The 17,441-nt window shown below is 40.3% G+C and overlaps 1 protein-coding gene across 1 annotated transcript; it reads right to left on the bottom strand.

Annotated features, from left to right (window-relative positions):
* Positions 1-4,840: 4,840 nt before the first annotated feature.
* On the bottom strand, positions 4,841-15,680 carry igfbp7 (insulin-like growth factor binding protein 7). The gene is made up of 5 exons (XM_042418864.1): positions 15,144-15,680; positions 13,638-13,747; positions 11,158-11,268; positions 8,222-8,348; positions 4,841-5,399 (listed from the first exon to the last, which is right to left on the bottom strand). The coding sequence occupies exons 1-5, from the start codon at positions 15,571-15,573 to the stop codon at positions 5,377-5,379; spliced, it is 801 nt and encodes a 266-aa protein (XP_042274798.1). The 5' UTR covers positions 15,574-15,680; the 3' UTR covers positions 4,841-5,376.
* Between the last annotated feature and the right edge of the window lie 1,761 nt (positions 15,681-17,441).

The raw sequence follows: 17,441 nt of genomic DNA on the forward strand, positions 1-17,441 counted from the left end.
GTTCAGCTCCTCATGGACAGCTGATGTTCATCAGGCTCTAAAGAGAGATTTATTCAGTTTAAGAGAGTTTGTTGGAACAAACTTCACAGAGAAAAGTCAGAGAGTTTCAAGAGAAGAAAGTGAAAACGATGATGTTAGGAGCAGTCAGTAAATCAATGCACATTCTCGTGTTCTCAGCGTTGATGTCTGTGAAGATTCTCAGTCATCCAGGTCATCGTTATCCAAGGAGGGTTGAATCGAGGGCAACCGGGTTTGGTTGAAAATACTTGAAGACGTTTCTCCTCTCATTCAAGGGGCTTCTTCAGTTCTAGCTGAGTGGTGGGGAGTACCAGGTATTAAACTACTGTAGGGTCGTTATCAAGGTCATTGATACCACTTGGTTCGTTAGTGCTCCTGGCTGTTAGAGTCATTAGAGTCGTTGGAGTCACCTGAGGCCAGGTGTAAACCACAGTTGTAGGAGTAGTCACATGAGGCCAAATGTGAATGGCGCATTGTAGGTGGAGGATAAGTGGTGTCATAGACCTCCTCCTCTGTTGAGGGATGGTTTCTCTACTTTGACATAGATGGCATCCTTCACTCCTGTTTCAGACCACCTGTCCTCCCTCTCCACAATATGTATGTTGTTGTCCTCAAAAGAGTTCCTTATCTTTCAGGTAAACTGCTGAGTGTTGACCGGAGGAGTCGGCCCTCCGGTGTTGAGTTTTATATTTCAAACATTGTGTTGTTGTGTTTACAGTAGGCCTACTAAATAAACATTTTTTTGCATGTGTACTGACTTTCTGCATGTGTACTGACTAAAACTAGAAATACTTTCCTTTTTGATAAAGCTTATAGTTAGGGCCGACCAGGCTCGCCTTGGATCAGCCCTTAGTTATGCTGCTATAGGCCTAGACTGCTGGGGGACTTCCCATGATGCACTGAGCTCCTCTCTCCTCCTCCTCCTCTCCATCTGTATGCATTCATGTAACATCAATGCATGTCACTAACTTTGCTTCTCAGAGTTTTTTTGTGCTTTCTCATCTCACAGGAACCCCTGGGTTCTGGGCCGAGCCTTCGCGGTCCTTCACAGTCCTGTTGGCATCTTTCTCTGGCTGCTGCTCTGTCATTGTCATTGTTGTTATGATTGTTGTTATTGTGCCCCCCCCCCTTTCTTTGTCTCTCTCAACCCAACCGGTCAAAGCAGATGGCGTCCACCAAGAGCCGGGGTCTGCTTGAGGTTTCTACCCGTTAAAGGGGAGTTTTTCCTTCCCGCTGTCGCCAAGTGCTGCTCATGGGGGAATTGTTGGGTCTCTGTAGATTAAAGAGTTCGGTCTTGACCTGCTCTATGTGAAAAGTGCCCTGAGATGACTTTTGTTGTGATTCTGCGCTATATAAATAAAAATTGATTGATTGATTGATTGATTGACAAAGCCAGACTATCTATAAAGCTATACTGGTAAGAATTTGTCTGCTTTTAACACTGATTTGTAAAATATACAGCAAAAATAATGTAGGAAATGATGTTTGAATGAAACCTCTTTGCAAACAGGCCAATCGGTTCCTCAGAACACCTGTGCACCGCTCCACCGCATTTCTTGCGCTGAATTGTAGCGCTGCTCACTGACACTTGCTGGGCTTAGATATGGAGTCATAAGACATTTTCTCAGGGGATATCCTGAGTCTCCCAGCAACCTCCCAGGGTATCTTCCTGCCTCAAAGTCTCTCCACAGGCTAGACTGCTTGAGGATGAAGCTGTCATGCTTTGCTCCATTTGATCACAGCGTTTGTGATAACAAGGTCAGCATCACACACAATCTGAGTGTTGATTGAGTGGTATCCCTTCCTGTTCACAAAATCATTTTCGTTGTTTTTGGGTCCCTTGATCCTGATGTGTGTGCCATCTACACAGCCACGTAGGTCAGGAAACCGGCTATCTGGTAGAGCTTCTGACGCGTCATATTCTGTTGCTCAGGCTGAGTTGGAAACTTAATGTAGTCGTTAAAGCGCTGACACGATAGTGCGACTGATCTTATTGCTCTACATACAGTAGATTTAGGCGACCAGGCTCGCCTTGGATCAGCCCTTAGTTATGCTGCTATAGGCCTAGACTGCTGGGGGACTTCCCATGATGCACTGAGCTCCTCTCTCCTCCTCTCCATCTGTATGCATTCATGTAACATCAATGCACGTCACTAACTTTGCTTCTTCCCCGGAGTTTTTTGTGCTTTCTCATCTCACAGGAAAAGCTGAGTCCCGGGCCGAACCTTCGCGGTCCTTCACAGTCCTGATGGCATCCTTCCCTGGCTGTTGCTGCTCGTGCTTGTTGTTGTTGTTGTTGTGATTGTTGCTCTCCTGTCCCCCCTCCCCCTTTCCCTCTCTCTTTCTCTCTCTCAACCCAACCGGTCAAAGCAGATGGCCGCCCACCAAGAGCCGGGGTCTGCTTGAGGTTTCTACCCGTTAAAGGGGAGTTTTTCCTTACCGCTGTCGCCAAGTGCTTGCTCATGGGGGAATTGTTGGGTCTCTGTAAATTAAAGAGTTCGGTCTTGACCTGCTCTATGTGAAAAGTGCCTTGAGATGACTTCTGTTGTGATATGGCGCTATATAAATAAAAATTGATTGATTGATTGATTGATGCGCTTGAATTGAATCACCAACCAAGTTTTGAAATGATCCTGTGGCAAAATATCTTAGAGCCAGACACAATTGTAGGGAAGGACTGAGGGCACCGTTTCTGTCCGTGTCATGTTGCAGGTCAGCTGCCAGCAGGTCGGTAATCCGTTGTATCTCCGCTTGTGGAAAACAAAAGTGCGAGTATAAATCAAGGTCATCATAAATGTCCAACGGATGTAATCTATCATGGAGAACGCGTTGCCGACGCAAAACAGCCGGTATAATGCGCTCCTCCTCCAGGTTATCCCACCTTTCAAAACAATGCGCCATGCCAACCGCGCCAACCGCTACTTTACGGAGGACTTCACACCTACTAAGGGCTAGGTGTCATATTCAAGTTATAACTCATGCCTACGTTGTAACTATTTCAGCTGGTGCAACCCTTAAAATGTTAGTGGCGCGTAAACTCTGGCCTAAGTAAGAATTTACGTTCAAACTAGGCTACATTTGAACTTACGCACAGCTGGTGCAACTCAGTGCAGGACACTAGTGCTGTAGATCCTGGTGATGTGCATCATAAATATAATCATATATATATGTAATATATTATATAATATAATGTATAATAGAAATATAAAACCTCCATGGATCAAAAGTTCATAATGGAGAGTAATAATTGACATTATTTACAGTTGGAGGCGTCTTGTCTACAGTTTTTCAGACGTCTTTTATAACGGAGGTCTAAAATGTTCATATAAAATGCTTTTTCCGCTGCAGTACCACCAGTGACCACAAGGAGAAACTGGCAGCAAGAGTGATCCGCAGCGCCGTATCAGCTCTTATTATACATCCATGGCCAAAACACAAAACACTGAACTGTCTGTTCAGGTCATGACCCGCTCGGTCAGGGGTCAAAGGTCAGTCAGAGGTCGTGGGATCTGAACCATAAATGAAAAGTATATACTGTTGTTTACAGACTTAATCTATTTAACTTCTGAATTAATTATTTCAATCTTACACAGTATTTTATGTGCTTATTAGTGTGAATACTGAAAGCATTCACACTTTTGTTCTTCAAATCTTTTTGAAGAATAAAGAATGTTTATTATTCTTCTGTATATTTTTTTTTACAAGCTTTCTACTTCTGCAAACTTTCAATGACAGAAATCATTCAAACATTGAAACATTCAGCTCTTTAAGCACATTTATGCTGTTACTTTTCTTCTTTCTAGCATATTCCAGTGTAATGTTTTAAAATATTAAAATGTATAATGGAAAGTCAATGGGAGGAATGTTTGAAAGTTCTAAAAAACTAAAAGTGCTGCAGTGTTGATACTTGATGTTCAGGTGTCTCATGTTGAAATGCTGAACATATTAAAACATGATACCAACAGCGCCACCATGTGGTCAGTTATTACGTGTTTTACATTTTGGTTAATAACTCATGACCCGAGACGCAAATCAAATCAATATTTGTACAGTGTGTTCCTTGGATGATCCCGTTTAGCCTGATATAGGCCACGCCCATTTCTGCCTAAAATCTTTCCGCCATTTTGGATTTTTTGGTAAACACATTTTCAGCTTCTGTTGGCAAATATTTCATCTAACCTTCACCAAACTTAGTACAGACCATATTTAGAGGAACCCGAATAAAACTGACAAGTTTGTTTTTGGTGTGACTTACCGTTTGTCTGTAATTGGTTACCAAACTTTCGAAGGCGTGGCCTGATGCACTTAACAGGTCATAACTCTCCAATACTCAACTGGATTGCAACTAAATTTGGGAACGTTGTACGTACAGTCACACTTAACACATGTGTAACATTTCATACAGTTCTGTCTACAGGGGGCGCTACTGTAACATTATAACATGATATTTCTGCAGTTCTGTTGACATAGCGCCACCATGTGGTCATTAATATAACACCACCATACTACTTATTAACCGCCGTATCTCTTTAATGTATGTCATGGTAACCAAACTCTGCAGAGTTGTACAGATGGGGATGTTGAACACATCTGTAGTATTTTAGCAGGACTTTGTGATTTGTTTTGGCTGTCAGCATTCACACAGGAAATGGAAACATGTTCAGCAGGTAAAACTTCCAGAGATCATATGGTTTTGTGATAAATGATCAATGAAACAATATTTATTCAATTTAAATGGATTTTCTTTTTTAACAGTTCGTACAAATTGTTATCAGAAAACTTGTCAGTAAATTAAACATCTGTAAAATAAAACGTCACCTGATTCACATTTAAGTCTTTATTGATTCTGCAGTAAAAATACAAACAGAAAAAGTAGAAGCTGCAGTTAAACAGCAGATATATTTGATTATTACGGTCAACATTTAATGACAAACATCAGATGTTCCAGAGACAAGTTCACTTTAATCAGAGTTTAATATTTAGATCCGCATCAGTGCCGTTGCCACGGTGACCGGCATCCGTTGCTACGGTGACCGGCATCAGTGCCGTTGCGACGTTGACTGCCATCAATGGTTTAATCCTCAAACTGGATTGAAATCTTTCCAAAATAAAGCTCAACTGATTCCAGTTGAACTCTGCTGCTCTGAGATCAGCGAAGATTTAAAAAATGTGATAAAAAAAAACATTAAAATGAAAAATTTAATTCAAAAAAGAAAGAAAAGATTAATCTGAATCTATTAAATCTGCTTGAATCGGAAAAGAAACAAACTCGGACAGAATAAGAAATAAAAAGATCATTTCACTGACAGTTAAAACATCTTCAGATGAGATTCAAGTGATGATCTTCTGATCAGCTGATCACAGCTCGTCGTCCTTCGTCACTGAAAGGAAATGACATCATCAGTCAGAGGAAGGATGGGAGGAAAAAACTGGAAACCAGTAAAAAACCTCCAACAATCAGGATATCTGTTTGTTTGTTTGTATATGAGGTTGTTGTGGTGTTTGTTTGTTTGTATATGAGGTTGTTGTGGTGTTTGTTTGTTTGTATATGAGGTTGTGGTGTTTGTTTGTTTGTATATGAGGTTGTTGTGGTGTTTGTTTGTTTGTATATGAGGTTGTGGTGTTTGTTTGTTTGTTTGTATATGAGGTTGTTGTGGTGTTTGTTTGTTTGTATATGAGGTTGTTGTGGTGTTTGTTTGTTTGTTTGTATATGAGGTTGTTGTGGTGTTTGTTTGTTTGTATATGAGGTTGTGGTGTTTGTTTGTTTGTTTGTATACGAGGTTGTGTTGGTGTTTGTTTGTTTGTATATGAGGTTGTTTTGGTGTTTGTTTGTTTGTTTGTATATGAGGTTGTTGTGGTGTTTGTTTGTTTGTATATGAGGTTGTTGTGGTGTTTGTTTGTTTGTATATGAGGTTGTGGTGTTTGTTTGTTTGTATATGAGGTTGTGGTGTTTGTTTGTTTGTATATGAGGTTGTTGTGGTGTTTGTTTGTTTGTATATGAGGTTGTTGTGTTTGTTTGTATATGAGGTTGTTGTGGTGTTTGTTTGTTTGTATATGAGGTTGTTGTGTTTGTTTGTATATGAGGTTGTTGTGGTGTTTGTTTGTTTGTATATGAGGTTGTTGTGGTGTTTGTTTGTTTGTATATGAGGTTGTTGTGTTTGTTTGTATATGAGGTTGTTGTGTTTGTTTGTATATGAGGTTGTTGTGGTGTTTGTTTGTTTGTATATGAGGTTGTTGTGGTGTTTGTTTGTTTGTATATGAGGTTGTTGTGGTGTTTGTTTGTTTGTATATGAGGTTGTTGTGGTGTTTGTTTGTTTGTATATGAGGTTGTTGTGTTTGTTTGTATATGAGGTTGTTGTGGTGTTTGTTTGTTTGTATATGAGGTTGTTGTGTTTGTTTGTATATGAGGTTGTTGTGGTGTTTGTTTGTTTGTATATGAGGTTGTTGTGTTTGTTTGTATATGAGGTTTTTGTGGTGTTTGTTTGTTTGTATATGAGGTTGTTGTGGTGTTTGTTTGTTTGTATATGAGGTTGTTGTGGTGTTTGTTTGTTTGTATATGAGGTTGTTGTGGTGTTTGTTTGTTTGTTTGTATATGAGGTTGTGGTGTTTGTTTGTTTGTATATGAGGTTGTTGTGGTGTTTGTTTGTTTGTATATGAGGTTGTTGTGTTTGTTTGTATATGAGGTTGTTGTGGTGTTTGTTTGTTTGTATATGAGGTTGTTGTGTTTGTTTGTATATGAGGTTGTTGTGTTTGTTTGTATATGAGGTTGTTGTGTTTGTTTGTATATGAGGTTGTTGTGGTGTTTGTTTGTTTGTATATGAGGTTGTTGTGTTTGTTTGTATATGAGGTTGTTGTGGTGTTTGTTTGTATATGAGGTTGTTGTGGTGTTTGTTTGTTTGTATATGAGGTTGTTGTGGTGTTTGTTTGTTTGTTTGTATATGAGGTTGTTGTGGTGTTTGTTTGTATATGAGGTTGTTGTGGTGTTTGTTTGTTTGTTTGTATATGAGGTTGTTGTGGTGTTTGTTTGTCTGTATATGAGGTTGTTGTGGTGTTTGTTTGTTTGTATATGAGGTCGTTGTGGTGTTTGTTTGTTTGTTTATGAGGTTGTTGTGGTGTTTGTTTGTTTGTATATGAGGTTGTGGTGTTTGTTTGTTTGTATATGAGGTTGTGGTGTTTGTTTGTTTGTATATGAGGTTGTTGTGGTGTTTGTTTGTTTGTATATGAGGTTGTTGTGTTTGTTTGTATATGAGGTTGTTGTGGTGTTTGTTTGTTTGTATATGAGGTTGTTGTGTTTGTTTGTATATGAGGTTGTTGTGGTGTTTGTTTGTTTGTATATGAGGTTTTTGTGTTTGTTTGTATATGAGGTTGTTGTGTTTGTTTGTATATGAGGTCGTTGTGGTGTTTGTTTGTATATGAGGTTGTGGTGTTTGTTTGTTTGTTTGTATATGAGGTCGTTGTGGTGTTTGTTTGTATATGAGGTCGTTGTGGTGTTTGTTTGTATATGAGGTCGTTGTGGTGTTTGTTTGTATATGAGGTCGTTGTGGTGTTTGTTTGTATATGAGGTCGTTGTGGTGTTTGTTTGTAAATGAGGTTGTTGTGGTGTTTGTTTGTTTGTATATGAGGTTGTGGTGTTTGTTTGTTTGTATATGAGGTCGTTGTGGTGTTTGTTTGTTTGTATATGAGGTTGTTGTGGTGTTTATTTGTATATGAGGTTGTGGTGTTTGTTTGTTTGTTTGTATATGAGGTTGTTGTGGTGTTTGTTTGTATATGAGGTTGTTGTGGTGTTTGTTTGTATATGAGGTTGTTGTGGTGTTTGTTTGTATATGAGGTCGTTGTGGTGTTTGTTTGTAAATGAGGTTGTTGTGGTGTTTGTTTGTTTGTATATGAGGTTGTGGTGTTTGTTTGTTTGTATATGAGGTCGTTGTGGTGTTTGTTTGTTTGTATATGAGGTTGTGGTGTTTGTTTGTTTGTTTGTATATGAGGTTGTTGTGGTGTTTGTTTGTTTGTATATGAGGTTGTGGTGTTTGTTTGTTTGTTTGTATATGAGGTTGTTGTGGTGTTTGTTTGTTTGTATATGAGGTTGTTGTGGTGTTTGTTTGTTTGTATATGAGGTTGTGGTGTTTGTTTGTTTGTTTGTATATGAGGTCGTTGTGGTGTTTGTTTGTCAATGAGGTCGTTGTGGTGTTTGTTTGTTTGGCGTTACCTTTCTTGACGATGATGTCATCAATGGACTCGACCACGTGAATGGCTCCGACAGCTGACGCCTGGCCTTTGGAGTTGGTGGCGTGACACTCATAGGAACCTTCCTCGTCTTTGGTGAGCGGCGAGATCTGAAACAAATGAGGAAGCAGTTGATTGGTCCAACAGAGAGCTGAAGATGTGACATCACTTCCTGGAGGTTACGGTTCATATTGTCTGAACCCAGATGTCTTCAGGCTGCTGGACCACGACAGGATAAAATACGCTCAGAGACCGTCTGAAGGCCTCCAGCGTTTCCATGGAGATACATTTTACATTTCTAAACCTAACCCTCATTACACCTCATTACACCTGATTAAACCTCATTACACCTCATTACACCTCATTACACCTGATTAAACCTCATTACACCTCATTACACCTGATTAAACCTCATTACACCTCATTACACCTGATTACACCTGATTAAACCTCATTACACCTCATTACACCTCACTAAACCTCATTACACCTGATTAAACCTCATTACACTTCATTACACCTGATTACACCTCACTAAACCTCATTAAACCTCATTAAACCTCATTACACCTCACTAAACCTCATTACACCTCACTAAACCTCATTACACCTGATTAAACCTCATTAAACCTCATTACACCTGATTACACCTCACTAAACCTCATTAAACCTCATTAAACCTCATTACACCTCACTAAACCTCATTAAACCTCATTACACCTGATTAAACCTCATTACACCTCACTAAACCTCATTAAACCTCATTAAACCTCATTAAACCTCATTACACCTGACTAAACCTCATTACACCTCACTAAACCTCATTACACCTCATTAAACCTCATTACACCTCACTAAACCTCATTAAACCTCATTACACCTGACTAAACCTCATTACACCTCACTAAACCTCATTAAACCTCATTACACCTCATTACATCTCATTACACCTCATTACACCTCATTAAACCTCATTAGACCTGATTAAACCTCATTACACCTGACTAAACCTCATTACACCTCATTACACCTCATTACATCTCATTACACCTCATTACACCTCATTAAACCTCATTACACCTCACTAAACCTCATTAAACCTCATTACACCTCATTACACCTGACTAAACCTCATTACACCTCACTAAACCTCATTAAACCTCATTAAACCTCATTACACCTCATTACACCTGATTAAACCTCATTACACCTCACTAAACCTCATTACACCTCACTAAACCTCATTACACCTCATTACACCTGATTAAACCTCATTACACCTCACTAAACCTCATTACACCTCACTAAACCTCATTAAACCTCATTAAACCTCATTACACCTCATTAAACCTCATTACACCTGACTAAACCTCATTACACCTCACTAAACCTCATTAAACCTCATTAAACCTCATTACACCTCACTAAACCTCATTAAACCTCATTAGACCTGATTAAACCTCATTACACCTCACTAAACCTCATTAAATCTCATTAAACATCATTAACCCTCATTACACCTCATTAACCCTCATTAGACCTGATTAAACCTCATTACACCTCACTTAACCTCATTAAACCTCATTACACCTCATTACACCTCATTAACCCTCATGACACCTAACTAAACCTCATTAAACCTCATTACACCTCATTACACCTCATTAACCCTCATTAGACCTGATTAAACCTCATTACACCTCACTAAACCTCATTAAACCTCATTACACCTCATTACACCTGACTAAACCTCATTACACCTCACTAAACCTCATTACACCTGATTAAACCTCATTACACCTCATTAACCCTCATTACACCTGATTAAACCTCATTACACCTGATTAAACCTCATTACACCTGACTAAACCTCATTACACCTGACTAAACCTCATTAAACCTCATTAAACCTCATTACACCTCATTAACCCTCATTAGACCTGATTAAACCTCATTACACCTCACTAAACCTCATTAAACCTCATTAAACCTCATTACACCTCATTACACCTCATTAACCCTCATTAGACCTGATTACACCTCACTAAACCTCATTACACCTGATTAAACCTCATTAAACCTCATTAAACCTCATTACACCTCATTACACCTCATTAACCCTCATTAGACCTGATTACACCTCACTAAACCTCATTACACCTGATTAAACCTCATTAAACCTCATTACATCTGATTAACCCTCAGTACACCTGACTAAACCTCATTAAACCTCATTACATCTGACTAAACCTCATTACACCTGACTAAACCTCATTAAACCTCATTACATCTGACTAAACCTCATTACACCTCACTAAACCTCATTACACCCCATTAACCCTCATTAGACCTGATTAAACCTCATTACACCTCACTAAACCTCATTAAACCTCATTAAACCTCATTACACCCCATTACCCCTTATTAAACCTCATTAAACCTCATTAAACCTCATTACACCTCATTACACCTCATTACCCCTCATTAAACCTCATGAAACCTCATTACACCTCATTACACCTCATTAAACCTCATTAAACCTCATTACACCTCATTAAACCTCATTAAACCTCATTACACCTCATTAAACCTCATTACACCTCATTACACCTCATTAAACCTCATTAAACCTCATTACACCTCATTAAACCTCATTACACCTCATTAAACCTCATTAAACCTCATTACACCTCATTACACCTCATTAAACCTCATTACACCTCATTACACCTCATTAAACCTCATTAAACCTCATTACACCTCATTAAACCTCATTAAACCTCATTACATCTCATTACACCTCATTAAACCTCATTAAACCTCATTACACCTCATTACACCTCATTAAACCTCATTAAACCTCATTACACCTCATTACACCTCATTAAACCTCATTACACATCGGTCTTTAACACTTACCAGCACCCAGCCGGTTACTTCATGTTTCTCGGGTCCTCCTCTGGTCTGAATCGCCAGGTTGTCTCTGTCTCCAGGAAGAAGTTCCATCTTCTGCTTCCCCCCATTAAGAACCTGAAGGAGAACACCCACCATCATCATCATGATCATCAACATCATCATCACCATCATCGTCATCATCGGGTGAATACTGAAGGATTCTGTCAATATTTCTGCTTTTTCAGTCTCTGTGTTTGGGGACTCAGTGTTGCAGCTCTGGGTTTTTCTTTTCTTTCATTTTCCTTATTGTAATATTGGCAAAGGGTTAATTAATGTTTTTTATCCAGAGGCCTGACTTTACTGATTGGTACGAACTTGTCCCTTGCTTCATTCATTTTAGCCTTAATTAGTCTCCATTTGTTCTCAACATCATCATTAGATCAGTGTTGTTTTCCAATTCCCTACATACTTGCTCAAATTTGACCTTAAACAACAAGACCCAACGATGACTTTAACTTTCAGGGCTTAAATATGAGACTCAACACTCGCTGAGTCGCCACCTTCTGCTTCTTGTTGAAACAACAAAGTGATGTGAAAACAGTCCTGAAACCTCTGATCTGATGATGTCAGATTATTCCTCTTTGCATCGTTTAGTTCCAGTCTTTGTTTGGCAATAATTCATTTATGCGAGTAAAGATTATTGTTATTAATCTGTCAGATGTATAAATTAAACCCAACATCAAAACTCTCGGTTAATCTAATCGCCATCATTACTAATGATGTGTGAATATAAAGTGATAATCCCTGAACTGGATCATTATCTACATTCCTTTTAAATATATGATCTTCATCATCTTCATCATCATTTCACGTATTACGTGTGATGAAGCTGTTAGAATTAACAGATTTGAACATTTTTCTCACTAACAGGCTTCGTCTTGTTTCCGACTGTTTTGGAAAATTACACTCGGTGTAATTTCAAACTGTCTGAACTTGCAGAGAAAAAGCTGCTGACACCTGAACACCTGAACACCTGAACACCTGAGGCTGCAGGTGATGTCAGCCAATCAGCAGCAGCATTTGTCTGTTTTTAACCCTCTGAAGTTTCCATTTGACTTGGATCATCAGCTGCAATGAAAACATTCATACTGGAGGCTCTGCAGACTCTGATTATTTGGGTAGAAAATAAAACATGATGAATGTTATTGTTATTTTTAAGCTTCATGTGTCGGATTGTTTCTGAGACCTGCAGAGAACAAACTTCCACTTTCTGGAAGGTGATAGGCAGGACAAAGGACAGGTGACATGGAAAGACAGAGGGCAGGTGACATGGTGGGTCAGAGGACAGGTGACAGGTGGAGACAGAGGACAGGTGACGCGGCGGGACAGAGGACAGGTGAGATGTTGGGACAGAGGACAGGTGACATGGTGGGTCAGAGGACAGGTGAGATGGCGGGACAGAGGACAGGTGACAGGTAGAGACAGTGGACAGGTGACGCGGCGGGACAGAGGACAGGTGAGATGGTGGGTCAGAGGACAGGTGACATGGTGGGACAGAGGACAGGTGACGTGGCGGGACAGAGGACAGGTGAGATGGCGGGACAGAGGACAGGTGAGATGGCGGGACAGAGGACAGGTGAGATGGCGGGACAGAGGACAGGTGACGCGGCGGGACAGAGGACAGGTGACATGGTGGGACAGAGGACAGGTAACATAGCGGGTCAGAGGACAGGTGACGCAGTGGGACAGAGGACAGGTGAGATGGCGGGACAGAGGACAGGTGAGATGGTGGGACAGAGGACAGGTGAGATGGCCGGACAGAGGACAGGTGACATGGTGGGACAGAGGACAGGTGAGATGGCGGGACAGAGGACAGGTGACATAGCGGGACAGAGGACAGGTGACGTGGCGGGACAGAGGACAGGTGAGATGGCCGGACAGAGGACAGGTGACGTGGCGGGACAGAGGACAGGTGAGATGGCGGGACAGAGGACAGGTGACGTGGCGGGACAGAGGACAGGTGAGATGGTGGGACAGAGGACAGGTGAGATGGCGGGACAGAGGACAGGTGACGTGGTGGGACAGAGGACAGGTGAGATGGCGGGACAGAGGACAGGTGACGTGGCGGGACAGAGGACAGGTGACGTGGTGGGACAGAGGACAGGTGAGATGGCGGGACAGAGGACAGGTGACGTGGTGGGACAGAGGACAGGTGACGTGGCGGGACAGAGGACAGGTGAGATGGCGGGACAGAGGACAGGTGAGATGGCGGGACAGAGGACAGGTGACGTGGCGGGACAGAGGACAGGTGAGATGGCGGGACAGAGGACAGGTGACGTGGTGGGACAGAGGACAGGTGAGATGGTGGGACAGAGGACAGGTGAGATGGCGGGACAGAGGACAGGTGACGTGGTGGGACAGAGGACAGGTGAGATGGCGGGACAGAGGACAGGTGAGATGGCGGGACAGAGGACAGGTGAGATTTATGTTACAGAGATACTCACCTTCTTCCAGGTGAGGACGGGTGTCGGCACGCCCACCGCCTCACAGCTCAGAAACACCTGAGAGCCGCTCACATTGAACACCTCACCTGGAGGAGTGACGATCAGCGGAGCTGCAGACAGACAGAAAGGTCAGATTAAAGTGAGGAGCCTCCGTCAGCATCAAACAGGATGAAACAGGTCAGAGTCAGTAAATCCTTGGTGACCTCAGAGGAATTCAGTTTGTCTGAGCATGCTCAGTGTGGATTGTCTGAGCGCGCTCAGTGTGGATTGTCTGAGCGCGCTCAGTGTGGATTGTCTGAGCACGCTCAGTGTGGATTTTCATCTAGAAAGGAATTCAGTGAAAACAGCGTTTGTGTTTGGAGAAGGATGAATGTGCAGTCAGAGGATTATCAGCTGAGACGACATCAGTCGGTTCCTGTCCGACTCTCAGCTGCATCTGCAGCAGCAAACAGTATATATACAGTTCAAATGCATCACTATATATATATATATATATATACAGTTCAAATGCATCACTATATATATATATATACAGTACAAATACATCAACATATATATATGTTGATGTATTTGTACTGATGATGTATATGTGTGTGTGTGTGTGTGTGTGTGTGTGTGTGTGTGTATATGTACATACATATATGCATATATATGTATGTACATATATATGCATATATGTACATACATATATATATACATATATGCATGTATATGTATGTATGTATGTAATTATGTATATATATATACATACACACACACACACACACACACATATATATCAGTGTCCCTCCATCTGTTTCTGTTTCTAATGAATTAAACGCAGTGAATCTGAGTACTGACTCTCATCACAGAACTTTTTACTGTTTAGCAGGGAAACTTTTAACGATAATGAATCCATCTTGTTCTGCAGCTCCAGTTAAACCACAGACACCATCAGATAGTATCTCAGTATATTATTATTAAAGTTTCAGGCCTGTTGTAGAGTTAAAGTCTGTCTGTGGTTTCCTGTTAGATCAGCTGCACTCGATGCTGTGGACCATAATATTCTGGACTGGTCTTACAGTTCTGAGGGGTTCAGGTCTTTGTGGCCTCCCTCAAGGCCTATCTGAGGCTCCGCAGTGTTATCAGCTGTTCATCAGTCATAATAATCAATCAATAACTGATGAATCAGAACTTCTTACAGCAGAATCACAGAGACTCAGATTATTGGAGCAGAAAGAGAGAAAGTGATCAGCTGAGAGACCTTCAGTCAGTCACGTGACTCCTGTCCGATGCTTTAGGCCGTCTCACCTGCAGCTTCCTGACATCTGATCACATCTGAAGGCTTAAATCCTCTTTTCATTTCATCCTTTTATTACTTTCTTTGTTTTATTGTAAACGTTGATTCAACGCTGTGTTGGTGCAGAAAAAAGTTAATTATCATTATTTACTTCATAAACATTAATAGTGCTAAATATCCTGCCTGACAGTCAGACTCAGCTGTAACCTGAGCCTCACCTGACTCACCTGTAGCGCAGCGTCCCTTGTTCTGGACGTTGATTGGCTCTTTGCCGTCCCTCTCGGCCTTCAGGTTGGCGCTCTTCAGTGCGCAGCCGTTCCTGTACGTCTCTCCGTCGGTGCCGCACACTTCATAGTTGCTCTTACAGACGCAGATTCCCATCTTGTTCTTCTTGTCCGCGTCGGTTTTGACGCACTCCAGCCCGGCGCCGCAGCGGTGCGCTGCCGCGCGGCGACCGCCGCACAGCTCTCCCTCCGCGGCGGCGCACACGGAGCAGCAGCCGCAGGAGTCCAGCAGGGACCCGGCGGGGCAGCCCTCCGCCGGGAGGGACGCGCACTGAGCCGGGTCACACGGTCCACAGCCTGGACTCGCCGAGACCCGGACCGAGAGGAGCCAGAGCACCGGAACCAGAGACAGAAAGACAGCAAAAGACTTCATGGTGGTCTGAGAGGGACTCACTGATCTGGACTCTGCTGAGGGTCTGATGGTTTGAGAGAGACTCACTGATCCGGACTCTGCTGAGGGTCTGATGGTCTGAGCTCAGGGTGGCAGGAGGGGGGAGTTTAAAGCTGCTGACTCCGCCTCCAACATGATTAACATCATTATAACTTTATTATTAATGATGGTAAACTGTCATAATGACACTAATATTAATAATAAATGTGTTAAACTGGTCATAATGACACTAATATTAATAATAAATGTGTTAAACTGGTCATAATGACACTAATATTAATAATAAATGTGTTAAACTGGTCATAATGACACTAATATTAATAATAAATGTGTTAAACTGGTGAAACTTAAACTTTATTCAAGTCTGTTAAATAAATCAGGAGAAAACAAAATAAACCACAAAATACCACTTTTATACCATTATTGTACCACTATTATACCATTATCATACCATTATTATACCACTTTTATACCATTATTATTCCACTATTATACCACTATTATACCATTATCATACCATTATCATACCATTATTATACCACTTTTATACCATTATTATTCCAATATTATACCATTATTATACCATTATCATACCATTATTATATCATTATTATACCACTTTTATACCATGATTATTCCACTTTTATACCATTATTATTCCACTTTTATACCATTATTGTACCACTATTATACCATTATTATATCATTATTATACCACTTTTATACCATGATTATTCCACTTTTATACCATGATTATTCCACTTTTATACCATTATTGTACCACTATTATACCATTATCATACCATTATTATATCACTTTTATTCCATTATTATTCCACTATTATACCGCTATTATACCATTATTATGCCATTGTTATACCACTATTATACCATTATTATGCCATTATTATACCACTATTATACCACTTTTATACCATTATTATGCCATTATCATACCAGTATTATACTACTATTATACCATTGTTATACCAATATTATACCACTATTATGCCATTATTATGCCATCATTATTCCATTGTTATACCACTATTATACCATTATTATGCCATTATTATACCACTATTATACCATTAATATGCCATTATTATACCATTATTATACCAGTATTATACCACTATCATACCACTATTATACCATTATTATACCATTATTATGCCATTGTTATACCACTATTATACCATTATTATGCCATTGTTATACCACTATTATACCATTATTATGTAATTATGATACCACTATTATACCATTATTATGCCATTATTACACCACTATTATATCATTATTATACCACTATTATACCACTATTATATCATTATTATACCACTATTACACCACTATTATATCATTATTATACCATTATTATACTATTGTATTACAACAGAATCAGTTCATCAGCACATTAACAGTGTGTGTTGGTGTTTCTTCTCATAAATGCAACAAAGAACAATAAAGATAAAAGAAAAATGGTAAGTTGACTTTATTACACCTTTCCTTTTCATGGGTTGTCCCAGACCAGAACAAACCAGTACAGACCAGTAAATAAACCAGTTCAGATCAGTATTGACAAGCATAGACCCATTTCTTGTCTCTGATGGTTCTCAGCAGAACGCTGAGCGTCAGCTGGTCGGTGGGAAAATAATAAACAGGAAATGTTTCAGGGTCAGAGGACAAAGTTATTCTTCCTGTTATTGTCTCCGTGCCGACACAGAATGACTTCAGTCTGGAAGACTTTACTGAGTAAAAAGTCTGAATAAAGTCTGTGAATAAAGTCTGTGAATAAAGTTAAAAAGCGTCTCAAACAACAAAGTTCAGTCTTTAATCTTTGTAAA

This window comes from Thunnus maccoyii, chromosome 8, assembly GCF_910596095.1.
Source record: "Thunnus maccoyii chromosome 8, fThuMac1.1, whole genome shotgun sequence".
NCBI lineage: Eukaryota > Metazoa > Chordata > Actinopteri > Scombriformes > Scombridae > Thunnus > Thunnus maccoyii.

Coding starts and splice junctions, on each gene's coding strand:
- igfbp7 (XM_042418864.1), bottom strand. CDS start 15,573: ATGAAGTCTTTTGCTGTCTTTCTGTCTCTGGTTCCGGTGCTCTGGCTC. Junction 13,748..15,143: donor CAAGGGACGCTGCGCTACAG/GTGAGTCAGGTG, acceptor GTCTGTCTGCAG/CTCCGCTGATCGTCACTCCT. Junction 11,269..13,637: donor CCGTCCTCACCTGGAAGAAG/GTGAGTATCTCT, acceptor GTTCTCCTTCAG/GTTCTTAATGGGGGGAAGCA.